This window comes from Aedes aegypti, unplaced genomic scaffold, assembly GCF_002204515.2.
Source record: "Aedes aegypti strain LVP_AGWG unplaced genomic scaffold, AaegL5.0 Primary Assembly AGWG_AaegL5_hic_scaff_116_738_PBJ_arrow, whole genome shotgun sequence".
NCBI classification, from domain to species: Eukaryota; Metazoa; Arthropoda; class Insecta; order Diptera; family Culicidae; genus Aedes; species Aedes aegypti.
Genome location: NW_018734587.1, coordinates 73,453 through 99,518, shown reverse-complemented (window position 1 = coordinate 99,518; position 26,066 = coordinate 73,453). Strand labels below are relative to the sequence as shown.

General features: G+C 35.8%; 2 protein-coding genes and 4 long non-coding RNA genes across 19 annotated transcripts in view; 3 read left to right on the top strand and 3 right to left on the bottom strand.

Moving 5' to 3' along the window:
- Positions 1-10,582, bottom strand: part of LOC110680286 (galactosylgalactosylxylosylprotein 3-beta-glucuronosyltransferase S-like) — a 30,409-nt gene extending 19,827 nt beyond the window's left edge. Inside the window, exons 1-2 of one of the 14 annotated variants that reach the window (XM_021856106.1) lie at positions 10,301-10,582; positions 3,615-4,258 (exon numbers count right to left, since the gene is read on the bottom strand). In XM_021856106.1, coding sequence (XP_021711798.1) covers positions 3,615-3,747 — 133 coding nt within the window. In that variant the 5' untranslated portion in view covers positions 3,748-4,258; positions 10,301-10,582. The remainder of the gene's footprint in view (positions 1-3,614; positions 4,259-10,300) is intronic. The other 13 variants (XM_021856107.1, XM_021856110.1, XM_021856111.1 and 10 more) reach the window with 13 other exon arrangements.
- Positions 10,583-12,288: 1,706 nt separating this feature from the next.
- On the top strand, positions 12,289-12,592 carry LOC110680295. The gene is made up of 2 exons (XR_002502820.1): positions 12,289-12,343; positions 12,395-12,592. It is a non-coding gene; the product is annotated as an uncharacterized LOC110680295 (long non-coding RNA).
- A 252-nt stretch (positions 12,593-12,844) lies between these two features.
- LOC110680288 lies at positions 12,845-13,171 on the top strand. Its single transcript, XR_002502815.1, has 2 exons — positions 12,845-12,958; positions 13,068-13,171. It is a non-coding gene; the product is annotated as an uncharacterized LOC110680288 (long non-coding RNA).
- Positions 13,172-16,933: 3,762 nt separating this feature from the next.
- The window catches only part of LOC110680289, a 64,635-nt gene continuing 55,502 nt past the window's right edge, over positions 16,934-26,066 (top strand). The window contains exons 1-2 of the mRNA XM_021856122.1: positions 16,934-17,054; positions 17,111-17,250. Coding sequence (XP_021711814.1) covers positions 16,934-17,054; positions 17,111-17,250 — 261 coding nt within the window. The remainder of the gene's footprint in view (positions 17,055-17,110; positions 17,251-26,066) is intronic.
- LOC110680291 lies at positions 22,375-22,830 on the bottom strand. The gene is made up of 2 exons (XR_002502816.1): positions 22,726-22,830; positions 22,375-22,665 (listed from the first exon to the last, which is right to left on the bottom strand). It is a non-coding gene; the product is annotated as an uncharacterized LOC110680291 (long non-coding RNA).
- LOC110680292 lies at positions 23,827-25,398 on the bottom strand. Its single transcript, XR_002502817.1, has 3 exons — positions 24,274-25,398; positions 24,139-24,214; positions 23,827-24,066 (listed from the first exon to the last, which is right to left on the bottom strand). It is a non-coding gene; the product is annotated as an uncharacterized LOC110680292 (long non-coding RNA).

The following is a 26,066-nucleotide window of genomic DNA, read 5'->3' as shown; positions in this document are numbered from 1 at the left end:
GCTCTTGCAATTTGTTGAATAAAAGCAATGTTGCATCAATGTTGTTGATATGCAGTAGAATACGTGCAATGTTATAATGCTTGTGGTTACTTGGGTAGGTTTCTGGTACCTCTTTGTCCTTATAGAAGCCTTGAAAATATCACAAAAAAATCTTTTTGCATTGTTTTGCTTTGAGAAGCCCCTCAATATCTGTTTTGTATGGGAACTTCGGAACAGGTGTCCAATGATCAAAATCGAAACATTTGTAAAATTTGAAGAGTTTTGCAAAATAGTGCAAAAATATCAAGAAACAAAAAAGTATTCGTGATTTAAATATTGTTTCTGGTAAAAAATATTGCTACCGGTAGAGGGGTTAAGGATGCCATTTAACAACCCAAGAACTGTAAAGCAACTTCTGAGGACGATATCAAGATATACCCGGAGAAATTGGACATTTGGTGTGCACCGTCTGATAGGTATAAAAGATACGTTCGAGTTGATCGATGAAATCGTCTACTTTCGACCTTGCTGAAGCTTTCAGCAAGAAAGCCGTATAGCAATCCTGCAAAAAGAACCAAGGACAAAGAGATGCGACTTCAAACCGAGTATTGTTGCATGAACCTGTGGATTCTGTGTTATCTGTTTAAATGTTAACACTATTAAAACAAGTTTTCATGCATTTTTTCGATGAAACCGTATTTTTGCATGAAACGTCGAGAAATTGTGTTACTTTTTTTTGAACGGTTTTTTGACATTTTGTACTGAAAACTTTTTGTAGACGGTACGCATCCGGCATGCAAAAAAAAAAAAAAAGAATCGGGAATAAAATGAATGAATCCAATTAATGCTGCAAATCGATGCATTCATTGCTTGATTTATTAAAATTGAAGTCCTTTTGGTTTGGGCGAGGATTAAACCATCAGTACACGCTCTGAATATTGTGGAAATATATGGGTAGGATTATATCAATAGGCATACATCAGGTTACAGACAAAATCTGTAGAAAATATATGTCAAATATATGTTTGTCTTTGTATAATTTTTATCCAAATATTTGTCATCGTGTACTGAGCATTGGAACGATTGCTTCTGAACGACTATCGTCACTACAAGGCAGAAAGATTCCCTTAACTCTTCTTCTACCAAGAGGGTGAAAACTTACGCCAACTACCAAGGGTCCAAAAAATTAGAAGTGCAACTTTAAACACTGTCGTTTTCGGAGCGATTCTCAAAAAAAAAAATCAGCGATGGAATCGGACACTATTTTTACGGTTGGCCGAATCAAGGACAAAGAAAAGATCAAATTTGTTCAATGCTGATTTGTAGGATTCATAAATGTGACCCAATAATTGATCTGCTAGTAAACTTGCTGGTCTTTATTATATGGCGGGACTTAATGCTTGTCGCTGTATAAGTGCTGCAAGTGAATACATTAAACTGTACGTTCATTCAGGACGAAGTTGTGAACTTGCGTCAAGACTCTGAGCTCATAGTTGGTTCGTCTCTGGGCTGCCAATGGTGTGCTAGGTTTTGAAATGTTTTTGATTATTTCATAAGAAATTTTTCCTTCTTTTAAACATGGGCTATTCTTTCAATTTGTATGCAGTGAGCATCGTGGCATCAGATCTGAACTGACTGAAACTCTCCAAATCCAAGGAAAACAGCAGAAACCTGCCAGGGAAGTGTTGGCGGACCTTGATTTAGAATATATGAATTTATTCTATCTGTTTTTGAAGTGTATCAATATCCGAGTTTGATTGTGTTCGTTCCCTGTCTTTCTTCTTCCCCTTCAAATTGTCCTCTTCTCGTCGTGTCTCCCACAAACCGTTTCTGTTCAGTTTCATTACAGATCTGGACATCCTGCCCCTTCAAGCCTCGTCAGCTTAGTAGTCTAAGTAGCTTAAGAAATCCCGAAAAATCCTTTCCTTCCCTGTTACAAATGTATTCCCTAACCTTAAAACTTCCGCAAACTAACATAGTTTTTAAAATAAGTTCAAATTTCAAAATGTAAATAATGTAAAAATAAGAAAAGATTTCGGCTCTGTTATGCCCTACGGCGCCTGAGCCTGCTAAATAAACGAGATGAAGTAAAAAAAATCATTCTTACAATTATTGCAATGGTGTCCAATGTTCGAAGTAAACATAAGCTATCTAACATTCCTGGAAAATTTATGATTTAGAAAATTCGAGCTAAATACTCGGAAAATCGCGGAATCCGCGAGTAGTACAAACTCTGGAAATAATTGTTGTAAAATAAATCTCTTGCGGAAGGATGAACGACAGATTTGCCGATGAATTTGTCTAGGAGTTGTTCTATATATTTCCAAAAATATTTTTTCTTCAGATTTTCTACAAACCATACATCACACCAGCTATTTTTTCTGAAAGTATTTGCTCAAAAAAAAACCTGAAGAATAATTCTTTTCTTTTTAAAGGAACCGTCACGAATGAAATTCAATCTGAAGTCTTCTCTAATGCTTTATTTATATAGCTATTACTGTTTGGATTTTTTTAACATAATGAAACTACTTCAATTTTCGCAGATTTCTTTAAAATATTTTCTTCTTCCTTTTCTTGGCATTATCTTTCCACTGGGACAAAGCTTGCTTCTCAGCTTAGTGTTCTCAGATCACTTCCAAAATCAAAGCGGTTTTTTTTTACCTTTGTTGTAAATACAAAATACAACCGCGACTACAGAAGTGTTAACTAAGAGCTTTTTTTATCTTGAAACCATTAAATAAACCTTAACTCGAAAGGGCAATCTTTGGTTTTTTAATTAACGGGTGCATCATTTTTCCCCTAAATTTCAAGTTCAAAATGTTGTTTTTTAAGGCTCAAAAAGGTACTACCGGGTATCCCCGTTGGTTTGACCACATTTGATCTGAAGACGGCCTTACAGTTGAGGTCGAAATACGCGTATCTGTCAAAGGAAACTACAAACTCTAGTGGAATTAAATGGTATAGTACTAAATTAGGTTTTTTATCTACTATTTCACTAAATAGGTCGAAAATTTATTATCAAGATTGTTTTCTTAAAAATATTAGATATTTCGTTCAACACACAAAATTGAGGATGTTTTTTGATAGCTGCCTAATTTCAATTTTAAGGATATGCACATTGCATCATTTTATGCTAGATTAGTTGAAAAAAAAAGATGCAAACCTTGTGTTTTATCGTCATCTTGTATACTTCCTTATTCGCATAACCGTCTATTCGCCAGTATATCTAGGTACAAGGTGTTTCTGTATGTTACGAGTTGTTGATTTAAATTGCGTCCATACTAGCAATTTCGCTCTCCGAATTCAATTTTGTCACATTTTGGCGCCCTCTGGGAGTCATCATGAGAAGTCAAGGAAATTTCTATTACAAAAAGATTCTGGGTCTGGGCCAACCGTGAATCCAAGCTAGACACCTTAATTATGGCTTTACTTTGTAGCCGCAACTTTTACCACTAGGCTAAGTAAGGCCTCTTTGTATGATATCTGATAAGCTATTGAAATGATGAGCTCTTTCTAAGATTTATTTATCATTAAGTTCATGTTTAATTACATCGCTAGTTAATATAGTTCATATATCAGGGAATGTCATATTGTTTATTAATTTTCTTAATATATACCGACTTTATCGAACTCACCTGAGGCAGCAGACGAGGTATTGCTCAGCAGTGAAAGTATGGCAAACACCAAAAGTGCGACCACGATTAGGAACGCAAAATTTCTCGCCTTTGTCATGTTTCGGACGGAATTGTACACCATCCTCACGAGCATTCCTTTCGGAGGAGCGCCCAGTCGAACTTCACTGTAGATTTGAGGAAATTTCAATCACGCGTCCTCCCACACCGCTTCCAGGGCTGTTGTACCCCCAAAGTCATTCAATGCTGGATGGTTTCGTAAAACTAATTAAACACACGTTCACATTTTACCGGAGTGAGGAGAGATAATGAAATTGGGCCGTCTCTGCTGGCCACATTAAATATCCATCACTGAAATTTTGCTCTGCGGCCAATCACATCCGTATTTCTTCCCAATTTGGCATCTTCTCAATACTGCAGCGATCTAAATATCCACTACGAACGGCGACGAGGTTTGTTTCTTCGAAAATATAACACTTTTCTTATCGAGGAATCGAGAGGCTGCATTTGTTGGTAAAAATTCACTTAATTTTGTCGGCACTTGAGAAATTATATTTGTTGTATAACTATAACACCTTGCTCGATATATTGTCCGCTCGTAGTGGACAGCAAAACACCAGCAGCAGCTTTTCCCTTTCGAAACTAGACTGCACAAAGTTATGTACAGTGACCGACAAAAGTTTGAGACCACCTGTATCATTTTTTTTTACCATCGCTGAATTGGTACAGTATTGGACGATACGTTTGAAACCTTTTCGATTTTCCTTACAAAATGGTTAACTTTGGTAGCCGGTAGTTCTCATTCATTTAGACATAACCTTGATTTCAACATTTTCTTCTTATTATTTTTGCCATTACGTCCTCACCGGGACAGAGCCTGCTTTTCAGCTCAGTGTTATGAGCACTTCCAAAGTTATTTACTGAGAGCTTCCTTTGCCTTCGTTGCCATTTTCGCATTCGTATATCGATGATACTCTTTGCCCAGGAAAGTCAAGGAAATTTCCTTTACGAAAAGATCCTGGACCGACCGGGAATCGAACCCAGACACCTTCAGTATGGCTTTGCTTTGTATCCACGGACTCTAGCCACTCGGCTAAGGCCCTTAAATTCAACATTATATTTTGAGTGATTCCCCTGACCACGAGTTGACTAAAGTGCATTTTATGAACGATTTATTTGAAATTAAGATAACCCCATACAAAAAGTGTCTTTAGCAAACTTGTTTATCTTACAACTTTGATGAAGATATGTTAGTCCGGTCAATCCTTAGAAAATGTATTTCGCCGAAGTTGAATTTTTCTCGGAATCCATGCTAGATACCCTACTTCGGAAGTAAGGCGCATTCGAGCGCATCCAGATGCGAATGCACCACTTCCGAAGTTAGGTATCTCCCATAGGTTCTGAGAAAAATCCAACTTCTAACTTTTTACCGCGTCGACAATACCATGAAGTCATTGCGTTATGTCAATTATTCAAATTTGTCAAAAAATCACTTTATTCAAACCGTCATTGCTTTTCAACACGTGATTTTGAAAATCATTCAAAAATGGATGTTGAAGTTCAAGTTGTCTGAAGTGCCGTGAAATTTTCATTCCAATCCGTCCATAAATAACACAGATCTAACCCTCTAAAGTTGACCATTTTGTACGTTGTATGGAAAAACGAAAAACTAGTCAATGTATTGTCCAATACTATATATTTTTAACATATTTCCATTGTGATTTTGAGTTAATAGTTTTCTTCTTCCATCCAATTTACGAATAACGGATTTGCAAAACATAACAACAGTAAAAATAATTAGCAAAAACATTTAAACAAGATGTGAATAAAAATTCACGACAGAAACATAAGACCACCAATGGAAAATTAGTTCTCTACCAAAAAATATATAGATTAAGTGACAATCCATGATTTCTAGTACAATTTCCTGTATTCTTTACATACAAGCAGCACACTACAGTTGTACGGATAAACAGTAGGGGGACATGGGGCAAGAGTGACACCCGTGGCAAAAGTGCCACCTCTAGTTTCACGTAGTTCAAATAATTTTTTTGATGTTTAACTCAGGATAAGAATAAATTGAGTACTAATTGAGGGTTGTGCAAATATTACAGTTAAAAATGCTTGGTACAAAAAAAATATAAAAATGTCTTTAACTCACCAACGCGAAAAATGCGAAATATTATAACAATGTGAGGCTGGAAAACAAGGTTAGTCTCTCAATAAATACAAAATATATTGATTTTCCCGCACAGTATTGGTGATTTTCAATTGTTTAATATAGCTGTGAGGATTTTTTTTCGAACAAGTCCTTTTGACATTAAGTTTTACATATATAAAAATAGTATATGTCTTATGGGGCAAGAGGGACACCGCAATTTTCTCATATAAAATCAAATGAACTTTTATTTTTCTTGTTTAATATTGCATCAATGTTTCATACCAAATAAAATCCAAATAAACCATCTTGGACATTCAAAATGGTTTCTGAAAATGTTTACTATTATTGTTACAGTCAAATAAGATGAGAACTAAATGATTTTCGTAAAATTACTTTTTAACTATGAGTCAACATTTATCCCTCAGTTTTTATCTTTACTTACTCTAGAATTTATCGTTTAGGCGGGGAAATAATGGTGGTCTTCTTGGCCCGTCCCTCGTTTAAAAACCTCATAAGAAGGGACATTTTCAAAAATCTCAAATCATCATGTGTTTCTTATATTTTTGAAATCTATCGATGACATCATTTAGAACAAGAGGTGAGCTTGCCCCTACACTGGAATAATCTTAAAAAATGTGCTAATCAACCATGATTTGAACCAATATATCTTAAGGTGTCCTTCTTGCCCCCAGCCCCCCTAGGTCGGTTGAAAATTTAAAAAAAATTCGAAAGTTCAATGTCCCATATCTTTTTTACTATCCTTCCATAAAAATACTAAGAAAATTCTGTGAAATGTTCAGCTGTCTAGGTGGGGATTTAAAGATGGCCCAGAGAGGATGCAGGTTTATACGGAAATTAATATGAAGAAATTTTGAAAAATGTTCCACACACATTAGTACTGGAATCTAAGTTCAAATTTGTCATCCCATGGTAAAAACTTATTCTTCAAACCATAATAAAGAACTTTGTTGAAGGGAGCAATTCAATACGATGGATAGGAGAAGAGATTTTCATGAGTTTGTTTGCTATTATTTAGTATCATATGGGATTACAGCTCTACAAACAAGTACAAAAATCTCAAACAGAATTAGCTCAAAAGGGATTTGTCTTTTCAAAAACACCCTTCATTAAGATGTGAAGAATGAGTTTTCACTATGGGATGATAAGTTTTTATTTATATTAAAGTGCTAACGTGTTTGGAATATTTTCCAAAATTTCTCCATAGTAATAGCCATATAAACCTACATCGTTTTTAGGCCACCATTTTTTAAATCATCAGTTAGAAAGCTGAGAATTTCACAGAATACTATTTTTATGGAAAGGATGATAAGGAAGATATGGGAGATTGGATTTTCAAACATTTTTAAATTCTTAATCGCCCTAATAAACAGTTTGAAAAGAAAACGTGGAAATAAATTAAAATTTTCCAAGTTTTTCTTCAAAAATGTTCAAAGTTTCAGAAGTTTTCCTTCACAAAAGAACTTTGTTTCAGCTAATAATTAGTTGTTAAATGTTTTCGATTATATTTAGATCAAAAGACTGGATTATATTTGGCACACAACTCACCCTCGAACCATATTTTTACTACAAACATGATGTATATTGATCTACTTTAAAACACTACTTTGAAGCTATTTTTTCATCATCAGTTTTCTGTGTATCATCCAACTACTATTTTACGATGTTATGAAAATATAAGATCTAACGAAATGCATCAGGTTGAACAACTAAATATGTTTTTCCTCCTACGAAAAGCTGTTTTTCAAAGTTATACATTATTTTTCTCATAACAAAAATCCTCATTTTTGTTAACAAGATGTATATTGGTATTCTTTACTATTCTACTAAAGGTAGAGCTTTATCGACAATGTAAGCAATATGATGGGAGAATGATAGTTGCGAATCCCACAGAATACCAAAATCCTTAACGCATTGCACTCGTTCGATGAGCTGTTATACTCGAAGATTATCGGCTTCGTTCTTCCGTGAAAAAGTGAATAAGGAGCACTTTGCTGGATTGAAGACTAGTCGGTTGAGATCGCGCCACCCAGCGAAGACGTTTATCGGGTCCTGGAGATAACAGAAATCAGCAATTGGGCATATTCGTAGAAACAAATTTTAGGTCGTCTGCGGACGTCAGCCGATGCCCTTCCACAACAAAGTGCACGTCGTTACAGAAGGAAAATCAACGGACCCAGATGACTGCTATGCGGTATGGCTGATAACGCGTAAATGCAGGGTGATCAATATTCTCCTAAAGCTATCACTAATTGAGTTCTAAAGCCCTGTCTCAATTTTAGTACCAAACGCTTAAGTTTAGGCCAGAAACACATATTTGCTCTGTTTTTAAACGTTTTTCTTTGCTTTAAGTCAAAAAACAATTGTTTTCGTTTTTTGAGATTTTGTCACACCCCTTGGTTTAAACTCAAATTCAGGGTGTATTTTGTTTCCGTGTCCCTTCCGAAATGTTAGATATGAACAACCCCATTTTTAAAAAGTTGAACCCCTGTGGCGTTTTTGTCGACTAAGTAAACGTCAAACATGATCAAAAGTGTGGTTCAAATTTGGACCCAATTTGAAAAATAAAGTTTAAATATGAAATACCCTTTATTTGAGCGGAAAAAATGCCAAAGTAGTAGCGAGAATACGCTCTATCGTGTTCTTCAATAAAAACAAGGTTTTATCAAAACAAATGTGGGACCCCATTGGCGATAAGAGTAAGAGCGGAACCATCTCATAAGGCTACCTGCAACTCCAAGCCTATCGAGCTTGGCGAATGCAATATCGTGGTTTAGCATATCGAATGCCGCAGATAGATCGGCGAAAATCATGTCCGTCTGGGCCCGAACATTCATGCTCGCAGTGATGTACGACGTAAGGCATAGCAGATTGGTAGTAGCAGAGCGGCCGATAGTGAATCCATCTTGATCAGCACTCAAATACTGTCTGCAGTGAGTGCTTAGCCCTCTAATACCCAAATTTTTATTTTTGATTTAAGTATTATTTTTCGTTATCTAAAATCGTTCTAAACACGTTTTGGGCAATTATTTATTTTTATTCGCAAATTTTTAAATTTTGGATTTTGATTTTTATAATTTTTATTTTTGAACAACCCTAGCTTTTTTCATTTTTTCTTGAAGCCTTTTCTAGTTGTTGATTTTTGGCAGTAATAAAAATTTAAATTTTTACGGCACTTTTAAAAACATTAAATTTTTTATTTTTTTTCGGAGCGTATTTTATTTTCCGTGTAACTAACGGAAAAACAGGTTTGAAATTATATTATTACCACCAGGCTCTTCTTTTGTGATAGGTTGATCGTAGAAAAATATAAAAGGTACGATTTTTTATATTACACGTTAAATGAACCCCAGGCATTTGTAGGTTATATAAGAATGCAATTTTTTAAACAATTTCTAAAAATACAAAAAAGTTCCAAAAGTCCTCAAAAACTTTTCTAATATGCCAGTTATGAGTCAAAGTATAAGCCAAAAATAAAAACATTTTGATTCCCGAGCTACGAAAAAATATACAAAATTCCAAAGTGTACCCCGTTTAAAGGCGGGGTTGGGTATTAGAGGGTTAGAGAACAACATTGTACAATATTAGTCGAACGGTCAACAGAAATCTGATTGCGATTTCATTGAGAAATTTAAAAAATATGGCATGTTAAATTGAATAGGGTTAATTCACAAATTTCATAACGCCAAAAATGGCCATTTTCGACACCCACCCACCCCCTCGTAACGCATTTTGTATGAATATTTTCAATTTTTGTATGATCTGTAACATCTAAATGATACCCACCCACCCCCTTCAGCGTTATGAAATTTGTGAATGGGCCCATAGTCCGTTTAAACCAATACTTCAATACTTTTTAATACGGAGAACTTGAAAACAATACGTATCATCAGAATATAAACCAAAATAAAGTGCCAGGATGTAATCATGCAATGTTACTATGTACAAGTTTTGAATTAAGATTTTTTACCAATATGTTGAAACTAAAAATTTCATGAAAGTTGTGTTTTATGGCCGAAAGTAGAGCAATATATTTCATTTTAATAATAATCATTAGAAGAAATAAATCTATTTAGTAGATGGAAAATATCTTTAAATTTGGAATATTTTTGATAAAAACATAGGAAAACGCATTTTTATCCATATCAAATATATTTCAAGCTGTTATCCAGTTACGTCAAAAATTGCTAGAAGATAAAATATATTCTACAATTTGCATCCCATATAGTTTTGGGTACAAAACCAAGTGTAAAACACTATTTTTACAGTAGTGCTCTTATGTTTTTATCACACATTTTATCAATTTCTTTACGTTAATACGTTTCTGATAATTCTCTTTACTATTCTTATCTTTTGCTCATGTGTTATTTGTAAAATTTAATACTTAAATAAACTTAAAAACGCAAAATCCCAAAGGAAATATGCTGAAAATACACACACATTCAGCGAATATCATTTTTTCAGTGAAGTGGTCATAAAATTTTGTCCGTCACTGTAGCTCTTCACATACTTTTTTTTCTCTTGTCCACAGGCAGGTTTATATTTATCGGAGATGGAAATAAAGGTGTTACCCCTAAACACAGGTAACCGTGATATTGAGACGTCTAACCACTTTGAGCCGCACTATTCTTTCGGAACTTGTTTTCTGAATGAAATAACGAATCAATAGACAAGCCGAAACACAATGACCGAGAAAAAGCGCAGCAGCAATCGAACGAAACAACCACCACTGGCCACAACCGCACTGCACTGAACGCTGCGAATGGTGGGAAGGGAACGCCAATGAGAATGAAACACCACTGACAGCGACATCAGACAGCGACGTTGTTTTGACGGTTCTGTCGTGCATAACTCGACGTCTGGCCTAACGGTGACAGCATAGAAACGGTAAATGAAACAGCATAAAGCTGTGCGACATCAGGTCATGATGCTGCAACATTTTTGTTAGTCACACGAACAGGAGTACAGTAATCCCTCCATCTACGCGCATAACACCAACTTGAACTTCCATTGCGTTTTCTGTAATTGTATAGTTAGTTTTACAATATACTGTATAGTATTTCCAGTGTTTTCAATTGTTACAATATGCCTTTTCATGTGACAGGTCCGTCTATGCATTTGTTTACATCGGTGGAGGACTGGTGCATACACGAGGCTGTCATTTTCATAGAAGAACTGTTAATGAGCTTCCCGATCAGTTGTTTTGGAGCGTCATGTGAATAGGCCTATAGGCTAATATTTTCAAAGCTTAACGATGACTTCGACATCTGGTGGCTAGTAGAAGAATCGTCAAAATAGGGGTTGGGTTGAGAACGCACCGTGTGCAGCATAGGAGAGAGCACACAATTTACTCCTTTTCTCGGAAAAGTTATTTTGTATACCATCGGAGAGCATTGAAAAACATGATAAACTTTTATTCCTTCGAAAATGTACAGATCCGGTCAGTGTTCATGTACGTTTAGAGGGAGAAAATTGGAAAATTGGTGTTTGGCAACATAGGTTATAAACTTCCGGATTCTTTGTTAGTGATTAAATTTGTTGTAAAATCACGCGTATCGCAAGAATAAAGGGTCGAAATGATTATGTCAATGGAAAATAGTTTAATAAATAATTGATTATGGCTAAATTTTTGGGTTGAAAAATTGAATTTTGGACGTAACAAACATTTTCAGTGACATTTCTCTCCTTCTTTCCCAGCGACCTCTATGATGGTGGCGCATTATATTTGCCTATAGGCAAATATAATGCGCCACCGTCATAGAGGTCGCTGGGGAAGAACGAGTGAAATGTCACTGAAAATGTTTGTTACGTCCAAAATTCAATTCTTCAACCCAAAAATTAGTTCATAATCAATCGATTATTGACCTATTTTCCAATGGCATACTCATTTTGTACCATTATTCTTGCCATACGTGTGATTTCACAACAAATTTAACCACTAAGACGATCCCCACCAATGCGTGAGTATACCTAAAATAGCAACTTTCATCATAACATGAAACCGCACCAATCGTTGCCAAATCGGTTGGGAAATAGAAACCCTTCTTGCCGGTGAACAACAAGTTTTCATATTTGGCAACGCGATCCAACCGTTGCTATCACGCTCGTTCAAATCTACTCAAAAGAGAGTAACTTTGACTCACTTTTGAAGTTTCAAGTTAGCTGTCAAAAGTGAGTAACTTTATGTTATCAAAGTGAGTAACTTTTTACTCAACCATGAAAGAAAACGAACTTACTCACTTTTGAGTAAACACAAACATATTTGACTCACTTTTTAAACGTCAAAGACTTGTGAAAATTTCGCGCGCTCGAACTGACAAATCCTCCGTTGTGATGAAATTTCTTCCGACGGTGATATCGGACTGTTTTCAAAAACAATAAAGACAAATTCTAGCCGGCAGAGCAATGACAGTTAGTTTGCTTAAAACTTCGCTTCGGAAGTCCAATTGGCGAATTCCAGATTAGTGCTGCGAAGTCAATAATCCTGATATCAAGTGAAGCGAGGTCGGAGTGAAAATGACCAAGTCCAACCGCAAGAAAAAATATATAAACAGTAAGTTTTACCGCCGTACTTTTTATTGGACTAATTATCAATTCTTTACAGTCTAACTGGGAAGGCTACTGGCTCGGTCAAACTACATCCTCCATGACTTTTATCAATCCCCCAGAGATTTATAACATCCGGGGATCCATTCCAGAGCAGCGAAAATTTCAACACAAATATCATTTTTATTACTTGTTATCATGTATTATTCATATAGTTATGTAAGAGATCATGAATAAATGTTATGCTCTTTGTATATTTCTACTGATTTTATGAAAAACATAATACATTTGCTTCCAAAATATTATTTCCTGAAGTGAGTGACATCTACTCACTTTCGCAAATTTAAGATTAAACGAAGTGAGTAAGTGTTACTCCCATATTGACATTTGACAATGTTACTCTAAAGTGAGTAACGATGGTGTTACTCACTTTTGAGCAGTTCCACTTTGTGCCGAAGTGAGTCGAAATCTACTCACTTTTGAGTAGATCTGAACGAGCGTGATCGATCAAGATCAAAACATAAACAAAAGTGGAAGCATCATAACAAAACGTAATCGTTTGGACATTTGGTGTTCAATACGTTTTCTATCCGGTCACGGCAATGTTACATAATGCAATGAGGTAAGTAAATAGCATGTAAACTCTTTATAACATCGAAATAAATCTGTCACTCCCCTTTCTTCATTGGGAATGTTTTTTTCTAAAAACTTTTTTGTTTTTTAAATTTCAGCCTGCTGCACTTCGGACTAAAATAGACCAGCGATGGATCGAAGATCGTACTACGGTAGCCGCTCGATGTACCATGTTGCTGAACAAATTCTCGACCTTGAATCATCCGGAAGAACAAACAACAAAGAGTTTCGCTGGAAGATAGATATCCCCATGTACACAACTTCCCTCACAGCAACGTTCCGTCAATAGATACCGGGGAACTCAACCTGGATGGATGAAGGCTAAGATTCCATCGCAATAGCACCGGTCAGAGCGAATCGGAAAATCAAGGTGGTGGTTCCTGCTGACCTTTCATCGGGATGGATTCGGAAAGAAAACAACCACAACGGGATTGCTTCTACATACGTGCCCAAACAAAGGCTGGTGAATCAGGAGTCCAGCCGAAGTTTCTATATCATTCCGGGGCCCATGAGGACATCTTGTCATATAGTTCCACCGAAGCCGAGTGGATGCTGCAGCACGAGTTGTTCGGGTGCCTCAACCGGACAAGGATCCGCCGTTTGGCGTTGCGAGTAGAGTAAGGTGGGGCAAAAGTTCGACCTTAGTGGTATAATCAAAGTTTCCAGGAAAACAATAGCAGTTAAAACAAAACAAATACCATACAGTGAACCTTCAACATATTGGCTATAATTTTGCTGAACAAACTTGTGTCAAAATATTTACCCATTTTTAGTTATAACAGTTTCAAAATTGATTGTCTTATTCGAACTTTTGCCCCACCGGTGGGGCAAGAGTTCGAATCTAGTGTGGGGCAAAAGTTCGCTGGCTAAAACACAAAATATCGATCCTTTTATGACAGGCATACTTTACACCAGCCGTAAACTTAAGTTTGCCGAAAAATACACACTAAAATTTCATCAAAAAAATGCCCAAAACCGGTTTAATTGTAATATACTCAAAAATAGCAGTTTTTCGCAAAACTAAGTGGAAATGTAAAATTTTGGTGACAGTTTTCACACGATCAGACAAATTTAATTAAATTTGAAGATAATATGTGGATTTTAGGCAATTTGAAAAATTTTCCGTGATTTTATACATGGGTCGAACTTTTGCCCCGCTGATTCGAACTTTTGCCCCACTATGGGCCAAAAATTGTTTTCAAGCATTTATGCAAAATCTAATACACTTCAAAGCAACCTTATGATAGGCCTAGAAACGCCCTTACATAAAATATTGAAAAATATTTTATCTTCAATTGGCTCCATGCAACGAAAGATTGACCAAAAATTACAATATTCACGTCGAAAAACAGCAAATAGCCATAACTTTTCCAAAACTCAGTCGATTTTTAAGATATTTGGAGTAAAAGTCTCTTACTTGAATAGCATTCGAACCACAATGACATTTATAAGATTTGTTTTTAATTGAGCTAGAAGTCTTAAAAAGAAACTCTTACCCCACTCGAACTTTTGCCCCACTTTACTCTATGGCAGAAGAAGTCTCGCGCAACTTTTCAAAACGACCTATCTAACAATTCACACATTTCGAGAAAATCGAGCTTGAAGGTTGTGAAAATATATTTTGAAACTGTATCAAAATGAAACAATTTTTCCCCACTATGTTGCTTGCAGAGGGAAGCAATGTAATAGAGTTCAACGTAAGAGTTGACATTTAGACAATTTATTTGTAAATTACACTAAAATTTACAAAAACATCAGATAGGACGTTTTGACCAAAAATACGTACATAGGATGAATCACATAGGTCATTTTGTTTCAACAATTGTTACATTGGACATTCACTTTGGTCATTTTGTTTCGGTTATAGTAACATAAGACATTTTGATTTGTGCACCCAGCAAGCTCATTTTATTGCATTTTGTATCCACGTGCGAAATCATTCAAGTTGAAGTGCTCATTTTGTTGCGGTGTGCCAATCGGAGACACCAGCTGTGATTTGTTTTGATTCATTAGATCCCACGACGTCACTTTTTCCCCTCCGTCTATGTGTCCTACACTCAGGCAAAAGTACTACGAATATCCATTGTTTCCCCTTATGTTTATTTGCCACAATAAATCGGTATGTATTTCATTGATTCACCTTATGAATTGAACTGAATCATGCCAATGTGGTGTCTTGCTTATTTCATAAAACAGCCTTATGAATATTGATATGATATTTTAAGAATTTCTTCTTTCAGTAGTATAAACTTCATTACTATTTATAACACTTATTATTATTTCCTCATTCATTTTGTATACCTCGTGGACTATGCATTCCATTCTGAATATTTACAGAATTTCCAATGCGTTAATATACTTGATATTAGGTTATTGATTACCTAACGTGCAGAAATCGAATTTCCACCTACCTTGACATGTTGCTGCTCGAATAATAATGCAGTATTTTGCAGTAAAGTACTATATGGTACTATTGAATATCGAGCAGTGATGCGGCGAAAAATGAAAATTCGATTTCTAGTTAAGTTAGTTAAGCCATTTTCCAAGGTAAAATAGATATTAATGTAATATGCTATTGAATTGAACCATTACTTTCTTTTTAATAATATGTATATTTGTTCCTTTGTTTTTTTTTTTTTGATTTTCACGATCATCCATTGCCGTAGTTCCTTCCTCATAACTAGACTTCTAAAAAAGTTGACTGCCGTTTGTGGAATGTCAACGATCATGCTGCTCTCCAGTCGAATAACTGTTCTGTCAATAGAATTATACCTGAAAATTCAAATCCGTATTAATTTCAAATCCTCTGAAAAATTACCAACTTATTACCTTTTAGAATATTCTAAAGAAATATGATGCTTCAGTAAATGAATCCGCAATCAACGTCCAATTATGCTTCCATTTGCAAATTTTCATAATAACAACCTTATGAGTTTTTCACACTGATGAGAGCTATGAGCTTCATAAGGTGGCTTAATGAAAGTGATATACGTTTATGCGGCTCAACATGCTTCGCAATTATGGTTTTCATTGGTCTAATATGAAATCTATAATAGCCTTATGAAAGATGGTATCATTAAGGAAATGGCTAATGACAGCAATGGAAATCATAAGGCGCGCAATGAAATTTGTGAACGTTCATTATAATTAACTATGTTATCAATTATGGTTATCATTTCAACGGTATGAAATCCATAATAGCCTTTTGAAATAGGTTTTTATACATTTTTCAATGCTTCATAAGGGAAAATTTATGAAATTCGTTAATTTATTTGCCTGAGTGTATGTAACAACAGAAGGAGGGGAAACGTTGAGCTGTATGTAGGACATTTTGTTCTCTCACTGATTCTCCCACTGCATGACGTGGTGGTGGTGACGGCTGTGTTGCAATCAGCACCAGCCGTCGGCGGAAACAAGAAATTGCGGTGGGGAATGAGGATGCCTATTTTTACGCCGCAGCGGTATGTGCCGCACTTATCGTTTATCAGTCATTATATTAGTGTTAGTGATATCGATTATACTGTCAGTTTCAGATTCGACAGGCGTCGCGTTTCCAAAACAAAACACAAATTTCTCGTTCAGAAGTCCCGCAGAAATTTCAGTCAAAAGAGCAGACGACGCTAATTCAGAAAGATAAGCAAACGCGCGGGGCCTTTTGCGAATGATTTCTACAGTGATGATTTCTTTGAGCTGTAAGTATTTCACGAAAATATCTAAAATTTGTCATGATCCTCCATTGTTTAACTGTCGGCAGGCTCCACGAAAATTTCCCCGCATAGCTGGAACTTTCGGCGCAAGAGGAACGAAATGGACGCGACGAAGGAAAGTGCGGGATGTGTGGATTATCTTCAAAGTGTAACGATTATTGCAACAGAACCGCAGGAACTTGGAAGTAGCGGTTCCGAAATAACTGGTAGAGACGGAAGTGGCGGAAGATCCGACTCCAGTGGAGATAACGGACGAAATGTGTGCAACGACCGTGGCTCCCGAACCATCCGCCCTGGAAGCTTCTGTAGTAGCCGATGAGGACGACGACGATGTTCGGATTACGTCCGTGGAAACGATTCCGATTGCGTTCGATCTGAGTGAAGATAACAACGATCCGTTCATCAAGATGGCCAACGATTGGTACTGTTGTAAAGTGTGTTCCCGCCTCTACCAGGCGTTTCCCCAACTGGTGGAGCACCTTCGCGATGTAAACCCGGACAAGGCGGAGATATTGCGCCAACGATCGAAAGAGTCCTACTTCCGGGCCAAGGAAAGTTACCTGTGATTGGCGTGGTACGCAATTTTAAAATAACAAATCTAATTAAGGTACCGTGGGGCAAGTGGGTAATGGATTTCGTTGGGATTCTTCAAATTCTAGAGGCTTTTAATTAAAACAAATGAGGTCGTGTATATTTTTTAGCTTGACTCCCACCAAATATAATCAGTATGCTGAAATTGATTTCTATGTACCGTAAGGACGCCATTCACCGCTCATTTAACAGCATTTCAACACGTTAAATTCTGTCAAAAAACGGGTTTTCGGTATTTTTCGCAACTTTTTGCGCTAGACGCAAGATAAAACATTTGTTTCTGTAGGAAAAAAGTTGAAATAAGAATAACGTACAATGGTACCGAATAACATGCATGCTAATGATACATGTGTAGGGCGCCATTCACCGCTCATCCTAATTATGAAGCTCTGTATACACCACTACTTGGAATTAATTTACTTTCATTAGCTGGTTGTTATCTTTGTACTATAGTACGATAACATATTAAACTGTGACAGCTAAAAAGCATTTTTCGATCTGCCATACAAATATCATTGTTCAACTCATGTTTACTGCCTTAAACAGCCTAAAATTATTTTTTTACAAGTTGTATACAATATAAAATCATATGAATTTCGTTCTGATACAATCCATTTTGGTATCCTGATACATTCTAAAGACTTTTATTGCGAAAATTTGTTCAAATTTTTCAAAATAATTCAATGAGCGGTGAATGGAGCATGAGCGGTGAATGGCGTCCTTACGGTAAAATTGAAGAAAAAAGTCCAGAAAAAGTTTTTGAAAAACGTTATCTTAAGGTGAAGATGAATCGAAGCCAAACCTCAAATGTTCAAGAACACGGATCTGGAGAACCGAACACCCGTTTGAGCTGAAAATTTAATCGATTGGTCACCACCAGCGAGTGACCAATCGATTAAGTTTTCAGCTTAAACAGAGAGGCATTATTCAATGATATCCATTACATATAGAGTTTTCCAAGAATTCCTCTATAAATTTTATATATGATTCCTCATAAGGCTCCTCCAGCAATTTAATCAAAATATTTTTGCTGCGGTTAAAACATTTCTTTAATATTTTTTTCTTGTTGTTGTCTTGTAGGATATTATTTGGAGATTCTATTTTTTATTAATATTTTTAGGAAGAATTTCATCAAAATCCAAGGGGAAGGTCACTCTACGCACTTTATTCGGCCTTCAAAGAACCTCTATAGGGGAACGTGGTGCAAGATGAGCACCCCTTGTTTGTGTCGTTCTTATCGACGTTTATCAAAAAATTTTTGGGGTCCTGATGAATATCATTAAAATGATTTGACGACCATAAATTTCAACAAAAAATTCAACAACGCAACGTAAATATTGTCAAAAATACATAGTAGCCCAAAAATTTACCCATTTCATATAATATTTGGTCATTTAAAAGTGACATTTTTGTTGCGTAAACAAATTCATTCATATGTTTTTTTGCCGTAAAGTTATAGAGCAATCTTCTGTAGATAATCTGGAGCAAAAGTTTTATCAAATTACAAAAGTGTTTCAATTGTTTTGATTATATTAAAAAGTAAATTTATAGAACCACATTTAGCTGTGGCCTTGACTTACGGTATCCGCTTTTCAGAAATTAAAGATAATATCTTCGGATCTTACAAGTATTGAAAAATAATGGGACCCTAACGAAAGGCGGAAACACGAAAGACGGAATCACAAAAGGCGGAAACTCAAAAGGCAGACTAACTTAGACGTGTAACAAAAGGCGGAAAATAACATAAGGCATAATCTAAAAAGGCGGAATTGTTCAAAAACGATTTTTTAATGCTTACTTAAGCTTCCAAACGATAATTAGACTTAGCTGTTTAGGTTCCTATTCATATCGACGTTTTTAAAATCTCTAAGTGGACTTAGAATTACTTTTGAAAAAGTGTTTTATTTTTGGTTTTTCAATTTATATGTAGGTATTAGCCACTATAACCAAGAAATATCTTCCCACACCAGGTCGATGTTAGGTGAAATATCCGTCGCCTGTTTCTATTTCTTTTATTTATTGTCGACTGTTTCAGCCTTAGGTTTGCGCTAAATTTTCGAGAAATCTAGCCAATTTTATTGCTTTTTCTTCTTGGCACTACGCCCCCACTGACACACAGTCTGCTTCTCAGCTTGAGTTAAATGAGCACTTCCGCCGTTATTACCTCAGAGCTTTCTTTGTCAAAGTTGTCATTTTCGCATTCTTATATAGTGTAATTCTACGTCACTAGCCCGAAAGACACTTGCTCGAAAATAACATTTGCCCGAATGATGGACATAGTCTATTCTTTGGAAAGAAATATCTAATACATTATCAGTGATTTTTCCTTCTTTTAATCATCGGCTATTCTTTCTGAACTTATCACCTTGAATATGTTTGGCGCCACGAGCAACTAAAGAGCCAGTTGAAATTGATTCTTCTTTGAAATATATACCGTTTCGATTCATATTACGGACAGCTTTTAATGCCGGACACTCTTCTTTATATGGGAAACATTTCACACGAAATGTTTAAATTTTTGTCGTTTTAAAGTTCGTACTTTTGTAGCTTTTTTCATCGATATCTATGAAAATTAACATTGCTCAACTGCATCACACGTTTGTTTAGTAGTTTAGCGATTTCAATTGATGATTTGATTTATCGTTTTACGGTTTTCATGAGCTGTCCGGAATTTGAATCAAAGCTTCCGGAATTCAAGGCAAAAGTAAGGAAGCGTCCGGAATAAGAAGCATGAAAAGTCTACACATTTGTATTTCTTTAAAATTATTAACGTATCGAAATCGAAATCTTCGCTCACAATTCGAAAGCTAAGTGTTGTCAAGGCTCGATAATGCGGAAAAATCTTACAAACTGGTTTATTTTATATACTTTTTGATCAGTTTTACTCTACTGAGGCCTTAAGTGTCCGTAATATGAATCAAAACGGTACTGTTTTTTCACCTAATATTGCTGCTAGTGGTATTCAAGCTGCTCATATTCGCGTTAAGGTGAATATGAATCGAAGCCAAACCTCGAATTTTCAGGAGCACAAATCTGAAAAACCCAACATCCGTTTGAGCTGAAAACTTAATCGATTGGTCACTAGCTGGTGGTGACCAATCGATTAAGTTTTCAGCTCAAGCGGTTTTCGGTTCTCCAGATTTGTGCTCTTGAAAATTTGAGGCATGGCTTCGATTCATCTTCACCTCAATGTTATGGCACAGAAAAACAGACGTAACAGCTAGAACAATTACTCATTTGAAACTTTGTCTCGCAAATGTTCGCATTGGCTCATGGAAACATCGAGTCATGGAACAGAAATGCTTTGGAGAGCTGCACAGAATACAAAACTATTAAGTCATACTCATTACTCTACTTTACTTGCGAAACTCAAATTAGATTTGTGAACATGTGACATCATTCCTAACGTAGCATTACCATCCGGACAACTAGATCATTTTTTTTTTATAAATTTGTTTAGTATGATATTATGAGTTGTTATAGAGTCATGGAACATCGACTCATGGAGGTTTCACTGTAAAAGCAAATCACAGAATCACATAAGGCTAATTTAAACGATTATTATTTTTCTTGCTTCCAAGAAAAATAATAATCGTTTGATTGCTTTGGTGACTGCGAAGCCGAAAAATTCCCCAGTGATCTTGAACCTCAGTCGATAGCATTCCGTGATGGCTAATTTGACAAGTATTGAAAAATAATAGTTTTCTTTAGTAAATTTTATCTTTTTATGGGGGTGCCCATCTTGCCCGGAGTATTTTTGACCGATCATAAAAAAGCTATTTTTCAACGTGTTATTTGGAAAACTATTTATAACTTTTTGAAACTTTTAATGGTTGGAAATAGGCGAAATACATAAAATACCCTAATGAATGTAAAAACTTCTGAACCAACAAATTTCTAATGGAGGAGGAAATGGACATTTCCCAGTAATTGAGTTCGGGCCGTTAATGTCCCCCTTACATGACATGTCCCCCTTACAAACGTATGTTTTAGTGAACTTTAGAATAGATATGAACACTTTTTGCCCAAACGGTTCGTCATTTAACTGCTCAAGTAAGGAATGGCATTGACTCATATATTTTTTTAATTTCCTCAGATTTTCTATCACCTGGTTCGATTGGTGCTACTTGCAACCTGAAATAAAAATATAGTTTAAAAATGTAAAATCACAGGCATTAATGAAGGAATTTTGAATTTTTGAAGATGTTCTAAACGGGAATGCTGAAGGAATTCCTAGGGAAATCAATGGGATGATTTTTTGATGGATGATTCCTGATGTGATCCCGCATAATTGGGTTGTTTAGTGATAACAAATTCACGGTTTTTTGTAGCTTGATAAAAAGAGCACGTTTTTTGAAGTGTAACACGATTTTACTGCGCTTTAATATCTTAATTTTTATATAGTAAATGATTAAAAAAAAATTCCCGAGGGGTGATTCAAACGCGATTTTCATACTAAGTTCAAATGGATTTTAAAGATAGTTTCAGGGCGCGGAAAATTATGAAACTTTGGATTCTGGCTCAGTTTTTAACATAGAATCAGAATATTTAAAAAACAGGATATCCCTAAACAAGCCAATTATGAATCGTATTTCGACTGTTTCCGTTATTATCCATAACCACATATATTATCCATAGAAAAATTTCTGATTGAATAATTGAAGGCATATAAAACGAAATTCATGGAAGAATTACTTAGCAAATTCGTGACAAATCTCAAAACAAATTCCTGAAGAGATCTGCGGAGTAATATGTGAAAGAAATCTACACGCTATAGCGTGTAGTTATAAGATCAGTCTACCCAAATATGGGTAAAGTTTACCCATAATCGTCAAAAAGTGCACACACTCATTTTATTAGTAAAGTGGGTTTTACCCATAAAAAAGCAAACTCTTTAAACCCATAAATGGGTATTTGATTTTGAGCGAAATTATGGCAAAAATACCCAAATATGAGTCCTTCATTTCTCTTTTATTTGCTGATTTCCGATAATAAAGATATTGAACAAACTAGTTACAATATTATAAATATATGCTGTACTTATTTTATTTAAAATTATTAGGACAGTTAAACATACAGACATTGACATACGTTTGCTCTTTAGTTGGGTTTTATCCCAATCAGGGAACATCCAACTATCGCCTCATTCCATCTAGCGGGCCCCAAGGAACGTATCCTCACCGTATCCGTAGAGTGACAATAGAAATATTAGTAGTAGAACGCTAATGGCGTTGTTGTCATAAAACTGATTTTAATTATTATTACCTTTAATTATGATTCATCCAGGAACATAATTTTAACCACAGATTGGAATTTTCAGGTTGAAGACTTTCGATGCCGAAAAAGTTAAGTACGCCAAAGTTTGCTGGTGAAATGTTGGATTCATCAAATAACACCGCTGAAACAGATAATATTTCAAGTGTTAGTATGTTTTTGTTGAAACAATATAAATAAATACCTTGATATTATCAATTTTAGTTGTTTTTTGCTGTTACTCTTCTATAATTGTTGATGTTTTATTTTTGGGTAAAACGACTTTACTTATATTATGGGTGAATTTACCAATTTTTATTGGTAGATTTTACCCATATTATGAGTGTTATAAGAAAAACTCATAAATGGGTGAATCAACTACCTATTTATGGGTAAACTGATCTTAGCGTGTATAGCAAATCGAGCTGTTGTACTTGTCGTAATGTCATGAGAAATTCCAAAAAGGACCTTACTTAGAAAAATGTCTGTTCAACTTAGGAATCAAACTCTCATCTCGTGCTTCCTCCTCGATCATACTACCAGCCCTGATTTACCTAAAGAAAAAATACAAAACGCTCTCCAGAAATTCTGATTGAACTAATCTACGATGACGTCACGCTGCAACTTCCAGCGGGAAGAAAACCTTTGCTGCGGGCCATGTTAACAGAAAATGTATGATTTCGCTGCACATTCATCCACTTCATGTTCAATCGGTGAACATTCCTTCACTGGATGTTGGTCCGGATTTATGTAAACACGGCCCTCTAAGTGCGGAAAAGAAAAAGAAAATCGACAATAAAAGAAGACCGTGGATAAGTCCATCCTAAAGAGTCTAAATTATAATTATAAATAATGCTTATAGTTTCTTTAGTCCATCCCATTTTAAGAGAAAGCTCGATTACTTTTTCAAATCGACGTAAGTAACTTTCATACTGTTTTGAGAAAGTAAATTAAAAAGAATCACAACCTTTCTTCTCAAACTGTTTTAAAATGAATCCCCTGTTTAACATTTTTTACCGTGTATATCGCTTAAATTTTGCATGCACTGAGAACAGCATTGCGGTAAAAAATACCATGTTGGTGGTTTAAATTAAATGCGCTGCACCACTTGATTTGTGCAGACTACGTTACTCATTCATCTCAAACGGAAAGTGTGGCCTTTTTTACCATGTCGACGATATTTGAGCCATCAGTCAAAATTACCATGCTGCATGGTAATCTTGACAACAATTCATAGTCATTTATTTTACCATGCGATGCGTTTAAAAGGACAGCTATCGTACAGTAAATTTGAGTATTCTTTATATTTATTCCAACCCATCAAAAAAACTACTATCCAATTCCATCAATCGTAATTATTTATTGAAGAATAAATTCTCTGATAATGTATTGTGTTTTCTAGTCCATTAAAAACAGGATTTTTGGATTTCAAAAACGGCGATCGTAGTGGAGTCATGCAGAGGACTTTATGTCCGTATTTGCCTTCATTGATCTCTGATGGAACATGGCGGCACATGCAGAATCTGCTCACCATCGCTCAAATTTTCTATAAAACATGTGCATGGTTAACATCGCATTTAATAAAACGTAATAAAACGATCAATAATGGAATACTCACCAATAAAAGTAGAATGAAGTAGTCTTAAATTATATTTTGGATCACTTATTTGGGTCTGGAAATTGCACGATGCAATCTGCAAAATGAAAATAAATTGCTGAGCGAATTGTTGTATATTTTGTGAATATTTCTTACCAATTCTGGAAATTCTGGATTAATAGCAGCATGGGTAGAATAGTTACTATAAAAACATTGCTTAATATTACGTCCAAAACACAAAACAAAAGTCTTTTATATTCGCGCTGATGTTAATCCTTTACAAGTTGACGGAGAAAAACATCCAAGTTGGTGGGGTCATTATTACTACGTTTTGTTGTTAAAATTACCATGCACATAGTAAAAATGACAACATTGTTCATTAAAAATTACCGATTTTGTATTTATCTTCAATGCAGGGCAACAGTGCTCTTGACTTCTCATGATAGTAAAATTTATCGATTGATGGCATAGTAATTTTAACAATATTGCAGTATTTGTAAAGACAAACACGTTAAATTTTAACATAATCCTGAATAGTAATTTTAAGAACTATGCAGCGGTTGTATTTACTCCAACATTAGTTTCAGTGTGCAATCAGCTCGCGTTAAAATAGACTTCGGGTTTGACTTCCGTTCGGTGTGGATCGACAACGCTTGTGATTTTTGACGCGTGTGTTTTCTCGGGACCAGTGAAAAAGTGAAAAGTATTTTTCCAACCGCATAAAAATCTGCGTTTTATCGCTGTTTGTGCTTCAAACCCGGTGAAATTCAGTAGTTGAGATTCTCCGGATCGTAAATATAGCAGGTGAAGTGTCGATTTCGTTCGATTTGGCAGAATTTTTCCAGTTTTCCCCAAAAGCCGACAACCCGTAATCATGAGTGAAAAGGAGCACCAACAAAATGGCGATCACCAGAACGGAGATGAGGTAAGTACCCGAGCGTTTTTTTTTAATTGCTGTGGCTGAAAATCGAGTTATTTAGCCAGTCAGGTAGTACAATTTTAACGGTTATTTCAGGTAGGAAGTGGTTTCGGATAAAATGTGAGAAAAATTAGTCTAAACCAGAGTAATGATAATGATGGCTTGGCTCATCAGCGGCTTTTTGCCGCCATGTTGAAATTTCTCCCCAAATGACGCGTCGCGAGGTGCGCTTTTCGTGTTGCATTTTCGGTTGCCACCACGACCGTTTTACGCACTCTCTTTTTACAGACAAAAATTTGGCTTCATTTGCCTGCGTCTTGTCTTTTTGCGGTGCATTTTGTTCCGATCACCTCAGAGTGCTTCGTGAAGCCCAAGCAGGACAGTTCGGTTTTGCGTCGTCCGATTGATTTAGCTCACGGTTTCGCGCGTGTTTTCGTCGCCGGAGATTTTTTTTTCTGTTTTGGAGCGTCTTGCTGGGTAAGCCTTCATGAAGCCCAAGTATAGGACAGTTCGGTTTTGCGTCGTCCGATAGATTTGGCTCACGGTTTCGCGCATGTTTTCGTCGCCGGAGATTTTTTTTTCCTGTTTTGGAGCGTCTTGCTGGGTAGTGCTTCGTGAAGCCCAAGCAGGACAGTTTTTACATTCAGAAATGGAATAGTGAAAAGTGAAAAAGTGATTTGTTTAATTTGTGTCCTCAGTACTGTTGGTTTTTGGCTGCCCTAAGTTCACCGAACCATCCGGAAGTGACAGGCAGCACATAAATTTAGAGAATCAATCCGGTGAGTTTGTTCCAGTATGATACTTTTTCTTTTGTGAGCCTTCCGGATCGTTTTTGTCCGCGTCGTAGAACTTCTGATCGTTTCTTGAACGGAAAATGTTATTTTCGGAGTTTGATAATTATGTTCAGATTGCGCATTCTGTCCGGGCGGATGTTACGCAACTAACAATCGGTTGTGGATGCTTTTTAACCGTTCGATGACCCTGGAGGGATCGATTCTGCTTTTCGTATAATTTTGAGCAGAAAAACCGA